Source organism: Rhamphochromis longiceps, linkage group LG3 (assembly GCF_057381845.1).
Source record: "Rhamphochromis longiceps isolate RC_006_pf linkage group LG3, R_longiceps_female_GT1.1, whole genome shotgun sequence".
Taxonomy (NCBI): Eukaryota; Metazoa; Chordata; class Actinopteri; order Cichliformes; family Cichlidae; genus Rhamphochromis; species Rhamphochromis longiceps.
In genome coordinates, this window is record NC_140559.1 from 64,433,569 (window position 1) to 64,455,956 (window position 22,388).

General features: G+C 39.3%; 1 protein-coding gene across 1 annotated transcript in view; it reads right to left on the reverse strand.

Annotated features, from left to right (window-relative positions):
• afap1 (actin filament associated protein 1) overlaps window positions 1-22,180 on the reverse strand; it is a 96,927-nt gene extending 74,747 nt beyond the window's left edge. The window contains exon 1 of the mRNA XM_085400701.1: window positions 22,060-22,180. Within this exon, the coding sequence (XP_085256827.1) occupies window positions 22,060-22,084 (25 nt within the window). The 5' untranslated portion in view covers window positions 22,085-22,180. The remainder of the gene's footprint in view (window positions 1-22,059) is intronic.
• Window positions 22,181-22,388: the final 208 nt, after the last annotated feature.

Genomic DNA, 22,388 nt, shown 5'->3' on the forward strand with positions numbered 1-22,388 from the left:
GATGCAACTTTTTCTAATTGTACTTTTAACATGTCAAGCGAGGCCTGTAGAGTCTGAAATGCAGCTCTTGGGTTTTTTGTAATTTCTCTTAGCATTCCATGGTTTGACCTTTGGGCTGAATTTGTTGGCATGTACCAAAGATTTTGGCATTGTATTAACACAAAGCTGCATGCTCCAGATCAGCAAACTGACTTTTTTTCTGATTCTCATAGAGATTATAACACATTTATTTTCCAAAGAAGATGAACCCCAATTCTGTCTTTGACCAGCAGCTTCAAGATGTTTTTTCCCCATGTTTATACAAATGCCAAAAGAGTGAATTTTCAGCACTGTAGAAACTGGTTTCAAAATGCATTTTCCATGAGCTTTGTTTTTGTGCACACTGCACCATTAAGTCAGTTAATGTGCAACTGAAAAAAAACTTAAAACAAAACAAAAACAAAACAAAAAAAACCCTTTAGAAATCACGTTTTTAGGCAGTCGACAGATATGGTGGGAGCACACAAACCTCTCACAGACATTTAGCCTTTTTTTCTTTCTGTACACACTCTCCTGTTGGTCTCTTCCAAGAAATAGTAAGAAAACAAACATTAGTTTGAAGTTTAGATCTAATCTCAAACATGGCATAAACTGGAAACCAGTGTAATATAAAACACGTACATAACTGCGCAGGAACCACATGTTCTAGAAGTATCAAAGAAAGTAGCTTAAAAACCCCACAAAGGAGCCGAAACCATGTAAGGACAACTCTATCTGATTAAAAGCTTAAATGCCTATATTCTTGCTATTAGAGGCCTCGCTGTAGTCTCCTTTAGTTCTAAAGTACAAAACAAAAACAAGTTTCATAAATAGCTGATTCAAGAGTTTAACCAAATGCACCATGCTTGGGTGAACTGTAGTGAAAAAACATACATTCTCATAGTAAAATATTTCAGTTATCTGTATTAACAATAAAGTAGCAAAGTAATCAATTATAAATCACCATCTTCTTTGTGACACAGACACAAACAGTAGTTTAGGCATCTGATCAGTATGCCTTCCTGTGGATATGCCCTGTTATGCTCTATGGACAGGGGTGTCAAGCTGTCCAAGCCAACTTGTTTAACTCACAGATCCACTACCCAACCCTTATGAATGGTGGAGAACTGGTGGATGGCATATTGCATTGGCACAAACAAAATATGTCTTTCTGACAGAACCTCTTTCAATACGAGTTGAATATGTTGGAAAAACAGTTTTTATTTTGAAAATTGATTCCATTGCTGCTCCGCCAATGCTTGCAATAAATCCAGTGCAATAGATAATTACCATGGAGGATATAACATTTCACAGAGTACATATTTACGAACTAACATAGCTAGATGTCTTGTAGGTTCAAAGGATAGGAAGGGTTTAAGATAATGACGTGACACGCAAGGTTCACTATGAGACAGCCTGGCAGGTTACTTTCAGTAGGTGATTTTAACACCATGGTAACTCCATTTGAAAAGCCAACACTGAGAAAACAAGTCCAAACATTGAAAAGATTTTGTTATTTTCCTCCTTGGCAAGAATTTGAGGTGAAGACACACCGCCAAAGGAAACACATATTTTTGAAGACGCAAATTATGCAGTAAATCCTGAGAGCTCAGCCTCAGATTTACAACCTAATGAGAGGCAAAAGGAGTATTAGAGAGAAGATGATGAGGTAATGAAAATGGTGATGACTTTCATATGTCTTGCCATAGACAGAAGGACAGAGTGCATGACAAAGACCGCACTGCAGCTTTTAAAAACCACATAATCACAAGGATGCAGAATGGTAGTCTAAACAACCCAAGACCGTTTCTCCAGCTAAGGGTGAAAGAACATGGGTACGTGAAAGGAGATGAGATCATTTCACATTATATCTGCTGCAAATTCTTGCCATCTCATTACCATTTAATGGAATTTAGCTGATTGCCCCAAATCATTTCATTTACTTAAATTTAGAGATTCTTGGTCTTGATTATGTATACTGTTTTATCATATGTTCCTAAGTAAGTGGCTGCATCTCAGTTTAAATGGGCACCATTACAAGATCATCACTTTGCAAACACTGACATTATGAATAGGAAAGAAAAGTGTTGGGACTTTTCACCTCTCATCCAAGAAACCTCTTCAGTTTTAAGAGTCATTGGTGGAGAGTCCTAGATTTAAGCCCTATGGGAGTGTCCCCAAGGAGGTCGTAGACCCCCTATTAATTCCTCTACCTAATCACAGAGTCAAGGTGTGAAAATGGGTGTGGGTCACAATCAACCAAGGTTTTGGGTGAACCCATTGTGAAACCTAACCCCAACCTATCATGTGATTTACTAAGGTCAAATGGCCTTAAAGAAGAAACTTTAACAAGTCCAAATGCTAGCGGGGGCGCAGAGCCATGGCAGGGGGGGCGCGGGATGAAAAGGGGGGGGGGACAAAACGCTTGGACACTGCTAGCACGGGCGCCTACAGAAACGCAAAGCAGGAGATGAAGCATCGCCGAATATGTTTCCAAACCAACTTCATTCTAAGCCAAAGACTAGAAAATATGGTGAAGCATATCTTCCCTTTGGTTTCACCTGCACAAGTGCCAAGGTAGGTCTCCCCTGCAGAATTGGTTTTACCTTTGTAGGGAGCAGCGCTGGGCTGTTTAAATAACGGACAAACAGTATCAGAATCAGAATCGTGTTTATTGGCCAAGTATATGTGCAGACACATACAAGGAATTTGGTTCCGGTAAACAGTATCCCACATTCGTGATTTTTAGTTCACAAACACTTCTTGTAATGACTAACTACTCCTGACATTTTGGAGATATACATACTATACTATACTTTATACAGTAAAGTTACAGTGGGATACAAATAATATCAGGCTAAGCCTGCCACGATTTGTTCCCCCTGTCTAAATCTCAGACAAACAGTATCCCACAGCTGTTTATTTTTTTAAACCTATTTTGCACAGAGAGGCATTTTTTGAAAAATGTATTGATAGCGCTAGAGCTGGGCGATAGAACGATAACGATATGTATCGCGATATAACTTTTTCTCGATAGAAAAATTAAACTATCGCGATAGACCTCGCCGCTCTTGTCCTCTTAAAAAAAAAGAAAAAAAGAAAAAAAAGAACAGCCAATCCAAACTAAGTAGCGCAGAGCCGAACCAATCACAGCCGCAGTGTCACATCACGTGACTTGTTACGTACAGCACAAGTGCCAAGCCGCACATGTGTATTTGTTTGGGAAGCAGCCAGCCACCGTACCGCCCGGGTAATGGAGGAAATGAGTGTGCCGACTAGAAAAATCAAACGAGCGTGACCAAAGGTTACCGAAGAGAAAACAGATGATGGTTCCAATGCCGGAGAGATTGTCGAACGGAAGAGCCAGAGAAGTTCCGTAGTGTGAAGGTATTTCGGCTATTTCAAGTCTGACAAAAACAGAGTAGCGTAAACTGTAAATTGTGCCGAAAGCAAGTCTGGAAATACTTCACACGTACCTGGGTATTTTTGAAAACGCAGATTTTTCTATGCGTTTGCACCTTTCGTCCACACGTAAACGGCGTTTTTGGTCACTGAAAATGAAGATTTTCAAAAACTCCAGCCAGGGTGGATATTTTTGAAAACTCCGTTTTTGCATTTACGTGTGGACTAGAAAAACGGAGAAAACGCAGCGTCAAAGGTGTGCGCATTTTTTGACGTCACACTGTGCGCCACATTATTGTTTCGGTGAAATGAATTTCTACAATACTGTTACTGTTAATTCTACTCTCTGCAGTGTTTAAATGCTTACACACAGTTACTGTCCCTCCACACATACGACTCGGTTCTGCTTCTATGCCCCAGCTTTGTTTACTTTTTCCCACTGAGGCTTCTAGACTTCTGATTGGCCAACATTTCTGCACAGTTAGGAATCTAGCTCCACCTGCTCCTTTGGCATGTTCATAGCAGCGTTTTCCTTCATTTCTCCCTTTATGTGTGGACGGGATTATTTTTTAAACCGAAAACGGAAAATCTCCGTTTTCAAAAATACCCATGTACGTGTGGACGTAGCCTCAGTCTCTGACTGGAAGCGCTAATTCGTCATTCGGCTTTTGTCAGATTAAAGTAACTGTTAAAACTGTTTGAAAAGCTAAGCTATACAACAAGGAGAGATTGAGAATTTCCTTTTAGTTCTCAGTTTATTTGATATTGACAAAAGTTAGTCAGTTTTGTCTGTTCTTCTGTAAAACAAACTAAGATTTATTTTTAGAATTAATATTTTGTTTCTAAGTGGAATTGACAATTTAGTCTGTTTCGTTTGTTCTATTTTGAAACTTAAACGCTTTAGCGGCTGCCTTTTGTGTAGTTTGCAATATTTGCCTTTATTTATCTGAAAAAGTCTCATGTTCCTTAAGTACATCTACCCTGTTGAACTTATTATGGGAAATAAATATTTAAATAAAAACAAGCTGCTGATTATTTCACATTTTACTTGTGAGCAACGGCACATTTAAATCTTACAAATATAGTTATTTGGCTTATATCGTGATAGATATCGTTATCGCCTGAAATGAAAAAAACATATCGTGATATGAAAAAATCTTATATCGCCCAGCTCTAGATAGCAATGTTGAATATTATTACACAGGAAAAAAACTACACGTAAAATAATTACACCATGACGCCTCTGCCTTTGTAAATGGAGGGACAGTAACTGCGTGTGTATGTAAGCGTGTAAAACCTGCAGATAGTCAGATTAACAGTATTTTGTCTCTATCTGCCATTCTGCAATTCATCTCATGTAAACAATAACCTGATGTACAGCATGACGTGAAAAAGGCACATACCTTTGACGTTGCGTGACGAACTCTGTATTCCTCGTCCACACGTAAATGCAAAAAAGGAGTTTTAAAAAAATCTGTTTTCGGTGATTCGAAATGCCGTTTACGTGTGGACAAAACAGCTGCGTTTTCAGAAATACCCGTGTAGGTGTGGACGTAACATAAAAGAGTTAGTAGTTTATTTTATTACTACCTGTAATTTATTGCAGATTACTTGTATTTGCTTAATTGTTTACTAAATGTTTGAGGTGTGAAATAAAACGCAATGGAGCAAAATATGGGTGTGTGGTTGGAGGATGTGTGCGTGCGTGCGTGTGCACGCGGGGGGCGCAAACATTTATCGTGTAAAACGGGGGGGCTCAGCAAAAAAAGTTTGGGAACCACTGCCTTAGACTGTGATGACCTGGATGACTGAGAACCTTCACAGACACTGGCATTATGACATTTCTAACTGCCCTCGGCTTAGTGGTACTCTGGTTTCACTCAGTTGCTAATGAAAACTGTTGCATTGCAAATACAGGCTTTAAAACCATTGTTTATGAATTTAATGGCTCAATAACCACTTTAACATAACACAGCTATGACAGTTATCTAATGATGGTCATGATCACTCTTTTAAACATTGTAAACAATCTTGTGTACTTGTGGTTATTTGTAAAAGCCTCAGATGTGGTAAATAAAATATTGTCATGCTTTGTGTAAAAATATCTATTAAGTGAGTTCATTGATAAATCCTTGCATTCTTTAATCTGGGGAGCGGTTTAAGCTTTATAAGCCTTAGCTGAAGTCCCGAGGGAGAGTTTAAGGTGGCACTGTAACACTCAAGTGCTGGCTAATAGCCCAGTTGCCATGGGCATAGCTTTGTTTTTTGTTTCAATTAATTTCTGAGTTTCTTCTCAGCTGTTTTAAGTTTTTTTTGTATACTTTTAGTCTGTTGTTGTCCATACCACCAACCTGAGCAGCCTTGTTGTCAGCATTTGTAAATAAATTACATATCAGGTGATTAAAATTCCTGCCTCCAAGTGTGCTTCCTCCACTGCATCTGTAGCCCTCTTACAGAAGGTCCTCTTACGTCAAGAGAACAGCTTGACACATTAACTCATTTATCCAACTCACCTGGATCTACAGCGAGGACATCAGGACTGGATAAGTGTGACCTAATAGGTGCAAAGAGAGGGTGATCCAGACTGAAGGGATGGAGTTGGCAGAAGGCAGAAAAGGAGATCTATAGGACTGTCATAGGCCAATGGGAGCGGTCATAAAGATGCACAAAGACCACTGCCACCGCCAAATACCTCCAAAAGGTAAGACAGGTACTGAGAGGCCAGCTGAATGGTAGAAATAAGAAGTCATCAATACATATACCCTACAATTCACCGGATACCTAGCTGGAATATTAAGGTAGCCACAGAGGGAGATAGTGATGTTGACATGCGAAAACTCCTCATAATGCATGGAGGTCGCCACCTAAAGCACCCTGAGGTAGGGCTGTGCGATATGACCAAAATCTCATATCCCGATATAAGACATCTATCGTCCCGATAACAATATAAATCACAAAAATTAACATTTTCTGTAAATTCTGTGAATCTTGGGCAGCTCGACTTGCGTGAAGTGTTTCCAGCTGGGCGTCGTGTACCTGGAGTCGAATGTTTTAACCGATGCATGAAACTATACATTTTTAGACATAAGTTGTAACGGCCGTCGTTTTCTTTGTGAGTATTTATTACACGGTGTGCTGCGGGGAAAAGCCTGTTCTAACGTTTGAGTCCAAGCTTTATTTCTTAGCACCTGATGGCTCTTTTTTGGTTTTCATCCGTAAACACTCTGCATACTCTTTCACGTGATTCATTTTATTTTGAAAAGTCTCAACAGGATCTTGAGCTTTATTTTGAAAGGTTTATGTGGAAAATAAACAAGCGGACACGCAAAAGTTTGTCTTAATTTTTTTTCCTCCCATGTCACTTGCGGGGCTCCGTATTACTGTCGTTGTTGCTAACGACAACGCATAAACACAGGCTCTTGTCCGTCCAGAGTTTGGTTATATTAAATATAAGAGAAAGAGAGAACTTTAACAAATGAACATAGCCACTACAGTGACCATCAAAACGGTGAAAAAAATATTGCCGTAAACAGTTTATTTTGCGACACCACGAAACAAACGATAGCGTAAAATGAAACGATAGACGTTTTTATATCGTCATCCAATATATATCGTTATATCGAACAGCCCTACCCTGAGGCACTATAAACAAAGCAAAGAGAGCCTACTTAAGGATTAGTGAGTGTCCATACCACAATTCAAGATGAAGCACTGAGCATCTGCGAATGCATAAGGAAGATACCCCCCCTAAAATGAACTGCTCCAAAAAAAAAACACATGCTATTACTATTATGGACAATATGGGATGTACTACCAACATTTAGAGGAAGTGGATGAAGAAATCCAGCCAGTGGCTAGGAATGGCGGGCTCAAAGGACAGCATAGAGGCTCTGATCATGGACACCAGTCTATGGTGGAAGGGTCGTGTTAAAGACTGAGCTACAATCCACAAAGAGCAGCCTTGTATACACCTCTTGGTGCTCCAGGTGGACCAGAGCAGAATGGAGAGAGGCAACAGCATCCTCTTTAGATTTGCTGGTGCTACAGACAAACTGATGTTTGTCCAAGGATCGCTCAAGAACTTGCTGGCAATGATGTGACTTTACTCAAAGCACTTCATGACAAAGGATGTGAGTGCCACTTGGATGGTCATCATTTAATCTGTTTACAGTGGACTTTTGTGGCAGGGAGATAATGACAGAGGACTTTAAGAAGAGTGGAATGGTGGACTGTGACAAGAGTGAGCGAATGGTTGACAACCATGGTCAATTCCCTAGCCAGATGGTCTGCACAGTCTTTCAGCACCCATCCAGCCTCACTATCAGGTCCAGGAGCTTTCCTAGTGTTCTCTGTGCTCAGTATTCGGCTTACTGCACACTCCTTCATCATAAATGTGTTGGAGCTTCAGACTGGTGTGGGTGATGGAGTGGTGCTGAGACAGCCTCAAAGTGGGCAAAGAACAGCTTTAACTCTTTTGCCAGCAAGGCGTTGCCCTCAGTAGCTGAAAGGTTGCCAGACTTGTAGCCAGTGATGTGGTGGATCCTTCACCATACCTGTGTGTTGTTTTTGCTGTTTAGGTGGTCCTCTGTCCTCAGGCTGTAAGCTGGCTTATCCTCAAATATGCCTCTCTTTACATTGACTCCACGGAGAATTTGGTGTAGCCCAAATCTGCAGCTGTGTAGTCCTCTAGTGGTTAAAAACTATACAATTTGTTTTTTGGAAACATTCCTGCAGCTGGTGAGAGTTAGCTTCAGGCCATGTTTTTGTAATCTTAATTAGTGGGAGCCCTTTTCCTGACTGGGGTGTATGCTAGAAGCAGGGACATATGGTCAGACTGACCAAGGAGAGTTAGTGCTTTTGTGCTCTAACCCTAACCCTGTATTGCTCCCCTGGTTGAACACTGGTGAAATTTAGAGAGCCCTGTCCTTGAATGAGTAAGTCCACAGCTATAATGTAAGCAGCCTCCAGTTATGTGCTGTCTCATACATGTGCCCAATATCTGCACTATGCTAGCATCAGGTAGTATGTAAACAGCAGTTAGCAGTATGACACTAAACTCCCACAGCAGAAATATGAGCCTGCAACAGTCACAAATTGAAAGTCCGGGGAGTAGACGCTGGTGATCACGTTTTCGGTGGTACATTAGCTGTTTTTCTATCTATATCTTGATTTGAGATCGGATGCATTCTTTTGAGCAGTGTATTTTCAGAAATACTAAGCACACACTACAAAAAACAAGATGGGAATACCACAGCTGCCCTTCCCAGGTGTATCCAATGATTTTTTTCCTGCTTTCTCTTTCTTCTACCTCTTATTTTTTTATTTATTTTGTTAGGGGGTGATACACTGATTTTCAGGGTAAATATGGTGAAGGGAGCCCCAAAATAGCTGACATTTGCATGAAGAGAGAGGAGGAATGCAGTGGGTTACAATAATAACAGAATGGAAACTTTGCGTGAAATTGACTTTCAGCCTCGCAGTTAGCACGCGGGCCTCGTATAAGTAATGACTTCAACAGGCCTGCCAGCTAAAGACACACATATACCAATAGTAGTCGAAAGACAGAAACATATGCATACACACACACACACACACACACACACACACACACACACACACACACACAATGGAAAGAAATGCCAGGTCCTGCCAATTAACATCTACTAAATTTGCCAAAAAGACACACATGGCCAATACAAAGTGTTGAAAGAAAGAGGGAGAAAAAAAAGAACTATGTACTTACAAATAATGGCCTTGAGAATTGATAAGCTCTAAAAAATCTTTTTTGAGGGAGTATTGAATGATACAGTAGAAACACTTGTTTGATTGTGTGTGCTTCATTCCCTCGTCACATCTGTTTCTAATGGGCACCCAACACATCTGGGGGTCTCTCTCTGAGATGGTAGAGAGACCAGGTCAGGATCAGACCTTGGACAATCACACACACTTTTCTCATTTACACGTATGGCCCACTGCGATGGACTGCTCTTTCATCTGAACCTGCTACTTTTTCAGACACTCTATATGCAGTGAAAACTACATGGTTCACCGCTGTTCATGTTACATACATAGATCTTTACAATGCATACTTTGAGATGAGTGTTGTTGCAATTTGGTGCTACAAAAATAAAACTGAATTGAATTAAATGAACAAATAATTGGAAAGGATGTGTATTTAATGGTGTATTTAATGATATACGTCATTATTTGTTCAAGATGATCATCATCATTTCTTGGTAATTTTTGTTATTTCAGGACTTCCTCTCCCACTGCAAATATGTATTCTGACCTTGCAGTGCACTTCTCTACAGCAGTCTAGTAACCAGTTTACTTTGCCACTAAAGTTAACAGACTCAGTAGTGTTACAGTTAGTAGTAGGCATGCCATTGCAATTGTGCATTTACACAAAAAGAAGCTGATACAGCCTGGTGAATGCTTGCTAGGACATTAGTGAGAGGTGTCTGCCACTTTCAGCTTGTCAATTTTCAGTGTGCAAAGTTATTGTTTAAACAAGTACCATTTAGCCCAAACCACAATGTATTCGTAAATCCTTAAAAAATGAAACAATTCAGCAAGTTTAAAAAGAGAAATTGGTGTCAACAAAAATACAAACCATGATCCTTCTTTAAAAAAAAAATAAAAAACCGACTACATGTTTAATACTGTTTTATCACGTTAATTGCATCTTACTGTTAGATGCAGGATGACCTTAACTCTACAGCATTTACATGTTTTATGTGCAATATAGATTATCGGCTGGGCAGATACGTTTTATATGTGCAAAATGTTAGTAAGATCAAAAAACAAAGCCCAAGTGACAGCACAATTGCAATAATGCGTCAGTGGGAAGGGAAAATCCTAACAATGCACTAAGTCATAAACAAAGTCACAATCAGCGTATTTTAACAATAACTAATGCAATCTAAAGAGCAGTGGAAATAAGCAGATAGGTGAGTTTCAAATACCTGTGCGTAGCCATCCATATTGGATGGTGTATAAAAGAAGCAAAGAAGACTAAACATGCAGGGTGGAGTAGGTAGAGATCGTTGTTGGAGGTGATTTAAGACAGAAGGACAGCAGAAGAATGAAAGGGAAGGTTTACAAGATGGTAGTGAGATCTGCTGCAATGATGTATGGTTTGGAGGCAGTGGCATGAACAAAAAGATATCTTTCAGGAGGCAGAGCAGACCACACCAACGGCAGATCACACTAATGTTGCAATTAAAAATAATTTTTCGCATAAATTCTATTTCTAATTTTATTGAATATTTATCAAATGAAATACCTACTACAGCAATTATACGCTTTACTCTACATCTGTTTCAAATTCATACCTTATTTGCCAATAAAAGCACTGCACTACTATTTAGTGTTTTTAGTGATGCTTACTACATCAAACAAAAACAGTGAAACCACTGATAGAGAGAGGGCTGACTCATTTATTTAAACAACTGGTGAAATGTAATTAGTGAGTCATCACAGTAGGAAGTGATATTTCGACCTACAGCAATTGTAACACTTCTTTGACTGAAATTTTCCCTTTTCCTACGTCATCTCCCTACCTACTGTTAGTCCCACTACACACACACACACACACACACACACACACACTGTTAGGCCCTTCTGCAGCCCCTAATCACTTTGCAGTGGCAGTGTTTTATTGGTTTTGTTTTGTTTCTTGCACTTTTAATACGATTTCTCACTTTCTTATTAGCATGTTGTTTTCTTTCTGAATCAGTAATCGAAATGAGGAGCACAGTAACAACGTCTGAATGTAAAAATGATAACCCTGTGTGTCTGTGTATTCCTGTCGACCTTGTGGTGATTGCAACAGAGTAAAACTGGGTTGGGACTTAAGTCATTCAAAAGGTATTTAGTTCTGCAGTATTCAGTTTCGAATTTAAGAAGGCTGTCTGTGAAAAATCATTTATTAAATGACAAATTCACCTGATTTTGAAGTGGGAATCGACCTCTGCAAAAGGAGGAATACAACACTAACAGTACTGATCAGCATCTACTGTTCAAGGAACGCATCAGTTTCCAGAGAAGCTACGGAAGCAACAGACTCCAGGAAAAAAGAAGAAGAAATAACCGAATGTCTTTGAAAATGTTGCATTATGTGTGTGTTTGATACCATTTTATATTATTGATATGAACTGAAATGAATCTTGTGTGTTTTATAAGGAATTAAGTAATTCATTACTGTCTGTAACCTCAGTGTGTCCCAGACCTGGACAAAAAAAGCTCCCCACTGTTTGTTTTTTTAAAGATATCTTGGAGGCTCTTTGCATTTGAGTCTCATATTTTGGAAGATAAATGAAAAACCTGTTTGGTCCTGAGCTGAAAAAGCATAAGGACCTCTGCTTTATAGGGCATGACAGGGCCCAAGAAAAATCAAGATTCCTGGTGAGGCTCATGTTAAACTAAGTTAACCACATGCTGGTATCTTTTTTTGTCCAGAAACATTTAGCAAACTGATTGCTGCCTTTCTCGGGTTAATTAAAATAGCGGAAGAATCCTGAAAGGGCGATCGTGAGTAAATAAAGAGCTTCTGTTTAAATTATCTAACTGATTTCAGTTTTATACATCCTGAAACTTTGTGTGTCAGACTGAGGAGCTAGACGAGGCGCAATCTGTGGCCTTCTTCTCTAGCCCCAGGGTCACTTATATTTAAAAAAATAATAATAACAGTAAAAAAAATGGCACTGCAATGAGATTAGGGGCTGCAGGGGGGCGTAACACACACACACACACGTCCCCACACCAAAATCAAGGCACGCTCTATGTGCATTCTTTTTAAATATAGTCTGTGTTCTCATGAGAATCTCCTGCATTTCATCCCCATGTAGAAGTGAACTGGATGACATGAATCTGCTGGATCACATTCCATCCAGTCAGTACACTCCAGCCTCAGGAAAGACATGTCTTGTTCCATCTGCATGTGGTCTAAAGGAATGCAAAGGAGATAGGTATGAGCTAAGATTTGTGTGTGCATCCATACTCTCTGTCTCTTTGACTCTCAGTCTGAGTTGAGGCTTAGTCTACATTCTCTGTGGGGGACTAGAGTTACTTTTTTCCATAGTCTTCCCCCTGCAGGCTTTTAATAAACAGCCTTTATCTGTGATCAGACTCTAATAACAAAGCTGATCCTACCCATTTATTCTTTGTACAGCAATTGGAACTGCATTTTTAAAAGATCTCATTTTGGTTGAAAAACAGTTCAAAACAGAAAGTTTTAGTCATGTGCTAGATGCCCTTTACATGTCCTTCCTGGATTTTCTAGTAAGGGAAGGTTTGTGTACAAGAAGATTCATTAACCCTCTGAGGTCTAAAGCCATTATCAGTATTAGCCACAAATCTAGGCCTTGTCCCTTCACTAAAAAGACTTGGGAGAACAATGTAAAACAAGAATATTCTAATAGCATATGGTTAAGATTACGGGTATGGTCATCACCAGTAACGATGACACCTCAGCATGTCATGGTCCCGGTTTTGTGTTCCTTTTGCAACATGTATTCCTTGTGCTAACTTTGCTTTTCTCTCTGCCTCACATTTGCCAGCATTATTAGCCGCAGACTTCCTCTTGTGAGAAGTGCAATGCAAAAGTCAGAATTCTGAGAAAAAACTCAGAATTCTGAAGAAACAGTCAGAACTCTGACTTTAATCTCAGAATTCTGACTTTAATCTCAGAATTCTGACTTTAATCTCAGAACTCTGAGTTTAATCTCAGAACTCTGAGTTTAATCTCAGAACTCTGAGTTTTTTTAGAATTCTGGAAGAGAAGAAAAAACTTTTTTTCTGGTGGCCCTCTATCATATAATGTAGAGAAATTGAATATCAAATGGAAATAGAATATCAACCAATTTAAAAAATAACACACACATTAAATAAAAGTTATAAACTGATTTGCCTGCCATAGAGTGAATTAAGTATTTGATCCCAAAGGAAAGCGTGATCTAGTACTTGATTAAGAAACCTTTCCTGACTAGCAAGTGATGGTTGCCAACGGCAACGGTTTCTCATAATTGGAACTGTAGAGTACAAGGACATTTTACCAAATATTAGTTGGGATTTATGTCTATTTCTATTTCATAAAATTTATTTTAACTTGTTTGCCTAATTCTTGTTTTTAAAAGTCTTTACATTTATGCATGCATTAAAGTCATTAGTATATGCTGCACAACTATTCCACAATGGTTCAAAGCTCAAAGAAATCATCAAGAGCCCAAAATTACCATAATACTGTAGAGATTTATCAAGCTTGTCTAAATATTAGTCTGTTTTGGATGGACTCTTCTTTTTTTATACCCTATTCATATGCATTATCTCTAAAATACTATACACAGCACCTAAAAAAATTCACAACATAAGACTTAAGTGGAGTAGAAGTAAACGTGAAAAGAGGTCACAGGCAAAGAGACTGAATGGAAATCTTGGTAGTCTGTGAGGACTTCTGATGGGCAGATTTTATAGAGTGGATGAGAAAGACAGAGGAAGATTAAGACAAAGGCACTCCTGTGTGCCAACCTTGCTGAACTGTGGGAAGACTACACAGTCATAGACACCTCAACACTCAGCTCATACCCCCTAAGACTGTGACTCACACCAGCAGTTTTTCATCTGTTAAAACTCTTCACACATTCTGCTTTTACACAAACACATAGGATGAAACCCTCCCCTTTCCAGTATTTCTCACTAATGCTTTTCGTGTACGTACCCTGCAGCACAATCTGGATAGCATCTGACATATTAATGGAGAAGAACTCCCCCTAACCTGGTTCACTGACATGCTGACTTATTACACATACATGCAACTCTATTACACTTGAGCAAATGTTGACTTAGACAGTCTTTATCACCTGAAGCTACTATTTATCTTCATACGGCATTTGAAAGATTCTTCGGGATTAAAAATCTTGCACAAGAACATCTACATTTTTTATAAATCATAAACATAGGTCATGTATAGATATAAATGCTTTTACTATATTCACTTCTCAGAGGATTAGTAAGAATGAAGTGAGGGCAGCTATGAAGAGGATGAAGAGTGTTAAAGCAGTTAGACCAGATACCTGTGGATGTATGGAGTTGTCCTGGAGAGAGTGCAGAAGACTTCTTATTCAGACTGTTTAATACAAACTTGGAGAGTGAGAGGATTTCTAAGAAATGAGGGAGACGCATACTGGTACAAGAACAGGGGTGATGTGCAGAGCTGTAGTAAAAGCACTGACAGCTACATCAAGGCTCTTTATATTGTAGGCTAGAGACCCTACAATAATAGAGAAAGAAGTCCAACGATCAGACAACCACCTATGAGCAAGCACTTGGAGACACTGGGAAGGAAAAACTCCCTTTTAACAGGAACAAACTGCTGGCAGAACCAGGCTCTGGGAAGGGCAGCCATCTGCTGCAACTGATTGGACATGATAGAAGCTAGAAAGTAATCATATCCAATGATTAAATGCAAAGTGTTGTACAAACACATAGAGTTAAAAAAATGTGAGTGAAGACGAAATGCTCAGTATATCATGAGAAGCAGCCTCAACTTATTGCAGCATTACGAAGGGAGGGTTCACAGTCACCCGATCCAACCTTAGATATATGCTTTATCAAATACTGAATTGCACTAGTTTAATCTAGATGTAATAAATACATGAACAGTTTTTTTCAGCATCACTGAGTTTGTAAAGAAAGCTGCATTCTCAAACATCCAGGTAAGAAAATCAGGAAAACTCAGAAAAAAAAATTCAAACGTAGTGTTTTCAGTGGTAGAAACATTTTGTCACTTATCCAAGTGACTTCTTCAATTTCCACTGGTAGTAAACAAAATGAACATGGCATGAGAAACAACATCAGAGAGACAACTCAGGTTGAGCAGTTTACAGACAAAGTTAAAAGGCGAGACTGGGGTGATTTAGAGGAGGGATAGTGGCTATACTGCCTAAATACAGGACAAAGGATGCTAAATATAGAGCTCCCAGACAGCAGGAAAAGAGGAAGACCACAGAGAGGATTCATGGTTGTAGTAAAGGAAGATTTGGTGTTACAAAGGAAGATGCAAAGCACAGGGTGACAGATGATCCACTGTGGTGACCCTTAAAGGGAACAACATCTTTAAAATAATCAATTAATTCATTAATATACTGAAATCTTTAAAAGACAGGATTAAAAAGAGCTCAGCGATTTAAAATAAAATTTATAAAAGCTACTTTATTAATGGACTTACTGTTCTAGCAAATTAAATACGGCAAGTTAAATCAAAAATGATGATTGTAGCATTTATTCATGTTGGTTCAACCAGCTGTTGCACTTACATCACATTTTGTTAGAGTTATTCACCAAACATAGAAAACTTCACACTGAACTTTATAATTTAATACGGATATGAATAACACCAAAACAAATATGCAATGAACTGGCCATTATATAGCACTTTTCTATCTCTAAAATTAGAAATATCCTGTCTCAGAGTAAAGCTGAAAAACTAGTTTGTGCGTTTATTACTGCTAGGGTGGAATACTGTAATTCATTATTATCAGGATGTCCTAAAAACTCCCTTAAAAGACTTCAGTTAATCCAAAATGCTGTAACAAGAGTCCTGACAGAGCAGATTTCTCCTATATTGGCTTCCCTTCAGTGACTCCCTGTTAAATCCAGAATTCAGAATCCTACAAGGTCTTAAATAATCAGGGCCCATCTTATCTTAATGACCTTGTAGTACCATATCACCCTATTAGGGCACTTTGCTCTCACACTGCAGGCCTACTTGTTGTTCCTAGAGTATTTAAAAGAAGGATGGGAGGCAGAGTTTTCAGCAGACAGACACTATCTCTACTTTTAAGATTAGGCTTAAAACTGAGTCAGGGCTGGATCAGGTGACCCTGAATCCTCCCTTAGTTATGCTGCAATAGGTACAGGCTACTGGGGGATTCCCGTGATGCATTGAGTATTTCTTCTTCACTCACTATGTGTCCATAGACCTCTCTGCACTGAATCATACTTGTTATTAATCTCTGTCTCTCTTCCACAGCATGTCTTTTATTCTGTCTTCCTTCTCTCTCCCCAACAGGTCGCAGCAGATGGCCCCGCCCCTCCCTGAGCCTGGTTCTGCCAGACGTTTTTCCTTCCCACTGTCGCCAAAGTGCTTGCTCGTAGGGGGTCATATGATTGTTGGGTTTTTCTCTGTATGTATAATTGTAGCTTCTACCTTACAATATAAAGCGCCTTGAGGTGACTGTTGCTGTGATTTGGTGCTGTAAGAATAAAAATTGAATTGAAATGAATTGAACTGAACTGACAAAACACTATACATCAGACTTCACCTTATATTCCTAATAGTGCTTTAGTGTATACACTCCAAGCACTTTATCAGCCTCACATTCATGGCCCATCACTAATTAACCTGATATTCTAGGGCTCAGATTCACCAGAGCCTCTTGGTAAATGGCTCTGGTATTTACTACCAGGTCATAGATCTGCAATCTCACTCATAGTTGCTTCAATCGCTCACCTAGAAGATGATCATCTCAGGTGCCACACACTTTGCTGCTATTTCACCAATGTCATTTTTATTTTCTATATTTCTTTATCGCTACTTAAAGAGTTGTTGGAAAATATAGGATTTCAGTTTATGTGCGTGGTCACGTAAATGAGTGCATTTGGAACAAATGTTGATGTAAGCATTTGTGTATGTGCCTGTTTAAGTGTGATTGCAGATGGGTTGCTTGAATCATTCATGCAGGGATAAGGTGAAGAATATAGGCAACTATGGCTCTCAGGAAGGAACAAATACTTTTTCATGGCGCTGTACAACGCTGTGAACATACACCACTCTTCCTCCACAAATAGAATTGAAATTGAATATCTGGAAAACATCTGGTTGTCAAATAAATAGATGTTTCAGTTTTGCTACAAACCTCCACCAGCAACCACCACCTAAGCAATGAAAAGGAATGATGGCTTTCTGGGCTCATACTGACAGACACTGAATTATCCAAACACATTACTTGTGAGCTGCAGATCCCGGCCGTGTCCCGACTTGAAATTAGGCAGTCTATCTGCGCAGCACAGGCATTACAATCATGCATTTCTTTCATTTCTTTTCAGTCTTCTCACAAGCACTGACAGGCCAGAAGAAGCAGACATCAGGAGAGAGTGAGGCAGGAAGGCAGCTGTGCTCTGTGGATGCCTCCTCGTGTTGGAAACAATTATTTAGACGTATTGTTCTGCTCTAAGAGCTTGTTAGCAACTTTTTCAGATTCAGATTCAAGATCCAGTCATTGACTATAATTGACTCTTTGTTTGTTGAGGCCATTAGCAGGTTGTAATTCACTACACACAGACACACACTGCAGAGCAAATATTTCATCTTTTCTTTTTTTCCTCCTGACTTTTAACTATGAGTGTAGAGTCCCCACCTGCAGGCAGGATTGAAGACAGAGATTTATACAAACTGAGAGAGACACTGGAGGATAGGGAGCAGACTGGAAATGTTGGCCTAAAGCTAAGCACAGTACGGTACACATACCAAAGGTGGGGGTTGGGGGGTTTAAGAGAGAGAGAACCAACAAAAGGAGGAAATGGACAAAAGAGAGGACAAAGGAAATTGTGCTGAGGATGAAGAAGAAGAAGAAGAGAGGTCAAAAGAAACACAGCTGTTCAAAGTTAAACAAGGAGGGCACACCGATTAGTTAGAAAATGACTTTTACCTGATCAAGGAAACCCAAAATAAATAAATAAAGCAGTGGTTTGAGTCCTGTAACAAGATAAATATGTATCGTGCATGCTTGAATTATATCTTGCATTGTTACACCTCAACACACAAACCCAAACAGACCCAGATGTCCAATAGTGATGATGTCACTAGCAGAACCAACAGCATTAACAGAGCTGAGGTAATTAAGACTCAAAACCAGTGAGTGTAAATAGGAATAAATATATGAACCACAGTGTTTGAAAAGATATGCCAAAGATGATGTATATTACATTGAACTTTTCCTCGTTGGAATTTTGCTATACTCGACTTTTTAAGTTTGCATTCTTAGAAGTGAGCAAAGGAATAGTTCAAGCTATAATTAAGCCTCTGAATGATTCAGATAGGGGCTGCTGAGAGATAACAGCAGAATGACAAAATCTGCATTAGGACGTTGAAGACGTGGCAGTATTTGTACCTCATCCAGCGAAGGACTAATGGGTTCTTTGAACTTGCATGTAAAGGAATTTTAAAAACCAACAAAAACACTACGTTGGATTAAGGTAATACTTAATTAGTCATCAGTCAAGAGTCCTTACACTACTCCCTCTTGCTCTGTCCTGTTTATGTGTGTTTCTTCAGGCTGTTCCAGTAGTTGGGGGAACATAGCATCAGGGTAAATGGAGACACCTGGGCCCTGTGTTTCTGAATGATCAATATTTGCTCTTCCTCTGTCCCACTGGAACTTATTTTTTTTCACCAGTCTGGCAGAATACTGTTCACTCGTTCACACATACACCGTCAATACTGGTGACTACTATTTCTTTCATTTGTTTTCTGTTGTTGTCGTCATGCCTTTCATGCCAGAGTCAGGTTTCTGTTAAGCTATAGCCTCAGCAGTCTGGACAATGGACAAAAGAGGAAAGCTGAACAATGTTTATCAATCCTTGCAGCTTACAGGCAGCTGCATTTATAACTATGTAAGTAAATGAAGAATGATTTGATCTTTAAACTCTAACGATGTAGGGTTTAATGCCTAACCCAACCAGTAAGTAAATCGTGACCTTGTGCCTGAACCAAACTGGGTGAAGATTCATTCACAGGCTTGGAGACCAGCTGCTGCCCCCAGCTGTTTGGTGAGTGACTGCTGACAGTTGCAATGTGAAATTGCTCACATAAAGGTGAGCAATTACAGATTCCTTCTCAGTTGCCTCAACCCTCACTCACAACTTGCGTGAGTAAGGGTTGTGACTAGTTTCACTTAGCGACTACCAACAACAGAGAAGACATTTTTTTCCTAGCGACTGGTAGTTGCTGACTGGTTTCTAAGACTGAAGCCTTACTCCTATTCTTTAATGACTATATTTTAAGCCCTAGAACATGTTCAACTGAAGCAACAAAACAAATTTAAATCATTAACTGTAAACACCTCACTGACTTAAGGCAAACTTTGACAAGTTTCTCAGACGCTGCTTTGTTTTAGTCATAACAAGTGGTGAGAACTGGTATACCAGTTCACTAAGGTTCTTTCTGCCATTATACAATAGCTTTTTCCAGTTATTAGTAACATTTGTTGTAGGAATTCTAAAACTCTCCAGTGAAACTACAAAGTGTGTGCTACAAATCTCACCTCTCACCTTTCCTCCGCATGTGCAGGTTACATTGTTGGCTCAAAGCTCCATTCAGTCTACAGGATGTTTATAGATTGTTTGCCTGCCTTTGTCTGTTGTCACACAGTAACTGGCTGTGGGGAAGCTGGTCTGTCCTTTGAACTAATCCAGGACACAACAAAAATCAGACAGATAGAGATACAAACAGGGGTTTAAAAAAAGCAAGAAGGAGTCTGGGAATAACTGTACATGATTAACCCACAAACAAAACAGAAGTCAGAAATGTCTGTGTAGGCCAGCATGATGCCTGCTATCTGAAAGGTTACTGGGTTACTGATATTTTAGGTACCACAGCATATGTGTCTATTTGAATATCAAATGGGTACCAAACTGTCAGTTATACACAGACTGGAAAAGCAGTCTAAAGTACACAGCTTGTAGATGGCAATGGCCCCATCCTGTATATGGTGCTGCTCATATAATCATCAGCTATTTATACTGGTTGTTATTTAATATGATTTCTGTTATTTGTAAACACTGATCTACTTATAACTCACAAACCTAAATAACTCAATTACTAACAAATTACTACTAAATAGGATTTTGAGCTGTGGAATTAATAGTATTATAAATAATAGGGGGGCTTTTAATGGTAAACATAGAAATTAACATGGAAATGACAGAATAGGCAAGGAATTACTGGCCACAACCCCTGTTCACAGCAACTACTCGGGGCCTTTTATGTCTATCATGGTTCTTTGGATGTAATAATATCTGGAAATATTCTCCTCTCTCTGTCATTTGTTCTGACGTTCTTTCTCCCTCGGTTAATGTCACAGAATGATAAAGACACGCCAGATTAGAAGTAAAGAAATAAGTTAAAAATTGTGAAATTCTTAAAACTTAAACCATGTGGTGACTGTTCAAATGTAATGTAATGTGAACATGAACGTGTGTAAAATGGTTACAACTTTTCATACACAAAGACAAAGAATCAGTGCTTCTCATTTGAAGTATATCTTTGAATCGGTCATCATAAAGATTTGTTTGTTGAGGAACAAAGTAAAAAATTGTAAAAAAGTAAAAATTTTAGAGGACTTCATTAAATGAACATTAATATACAAAACAGCTGATTTGGGGTTTCTTCAAACTGGCTGAGTAACTGATCACTACAATTTCAACATTTTCAAAGGTGACTAAAGGGATCATTTTTATTAGAAGTCATCTCCGGTGCAAGCTGACTTTTTTAATCCTATTAATTGTTCCATCCTAATTATTCTTCATCTCATGTTTCGTCTGTCTAATTGCTCTGTTGTATTTGAATAACTGCATCCGGGTGGGGGTTGCCAGATGAGCTGATGCCTGTGCCTCTCTTTAAGACACGAGGCAACACTAGCAAAATGTCTTAACCCTCTTGAAACAAATGTGTTCAAAATTTAAAACGAATATGGAAATCACCTCTGATATGTTTGGATTCTAGATGGCATATAACCATAAATACATTGATAAACATGAACTTGTTTTTCTTTGGATATATCATTCTAATCGATCAAAAGTGGATTAAAAAACAGTAACGTTGCCTTAAACGACTTTCTCCCGAGCGTTTTTTTCATGTTGAGAAATCTTAATTTAATGAATCAGTCTGTTAACTGGCCTCTCTTTGCTCTTTTCATTTCAATGACGACCACTTGTCTGGAAGTCACAGCTGGGAAAGCTGACAGAGATCCATGCTCCCAGCTGGTCCCCTCTTCACCCCCTCCTTCCTCCTCCTCCTCCTCCTGCAGGGCTGCTGATGCTGAGAGCAGCCTGCAGTATCCAAACACAGGCATCACACACCCAAGGTCTACCAATTAATCACACCTCTTTCTCCCTGCCTCCTCCTTTTCCTGCCTTCGTCTGTGTTACCACATGGCCCTTTGTAGCTTTATTCTAATGTCCTCTAATATTTACCAATAACAAAAAACACGTAAAAAAATACTTTAAAGAAAATACACTAAAATGTCTAAATAGGAAAATGAAATGAAAATATCAGAGTAGATGCAACTGAAGACAGCGTAGTCACTACACAGTATCACACACACACGCACACACGCACGCACGCACCAAAAGACTACTAAAAGGTACAACTGCAGAGAGTTGGGGACAGTAAATATCACAAACGAACCAATAGGAATTTAGTGTCATTAAAGCGTTATTTAAAAATGTAGGCAGTAAATAAAGCCCAGCACACAGCTTCCATCAATTGTTTGAATGAATTCAGCAACACACCCAGACGAACTGGGAGCAACTCGTTAAATAAAGTCTACGACCAGAGGTCGTTTGAATCCAGCAGCTTACCTTTGTCGTTTTTCTCCTTATCCATGTTACAACGGACAACATGGATAACTGATAACTCCTCTCCAGCCGGTCACAATAAAGGAAGGGCGGGTGCATCCGTCAAGCACCCCCTCTCCGTCTCCTCCACCCTGTTCTGACAGGAAGTGAGTGATAGGAGCGCCGTCCAATCGCAGGCTGTATCGCGGGAGGCGGGTCTCGTGGCCACGTGGGCCTGTAGAACGTGTTGTGTAGCCAGTGTGTGAAAGCAAGTGAAAGCTGTTTGGCATATACAGTCGCAGCACACTGGAGCACCAAAGCACACCTAAAAAAAAAACAAACCTAAAAAAAAT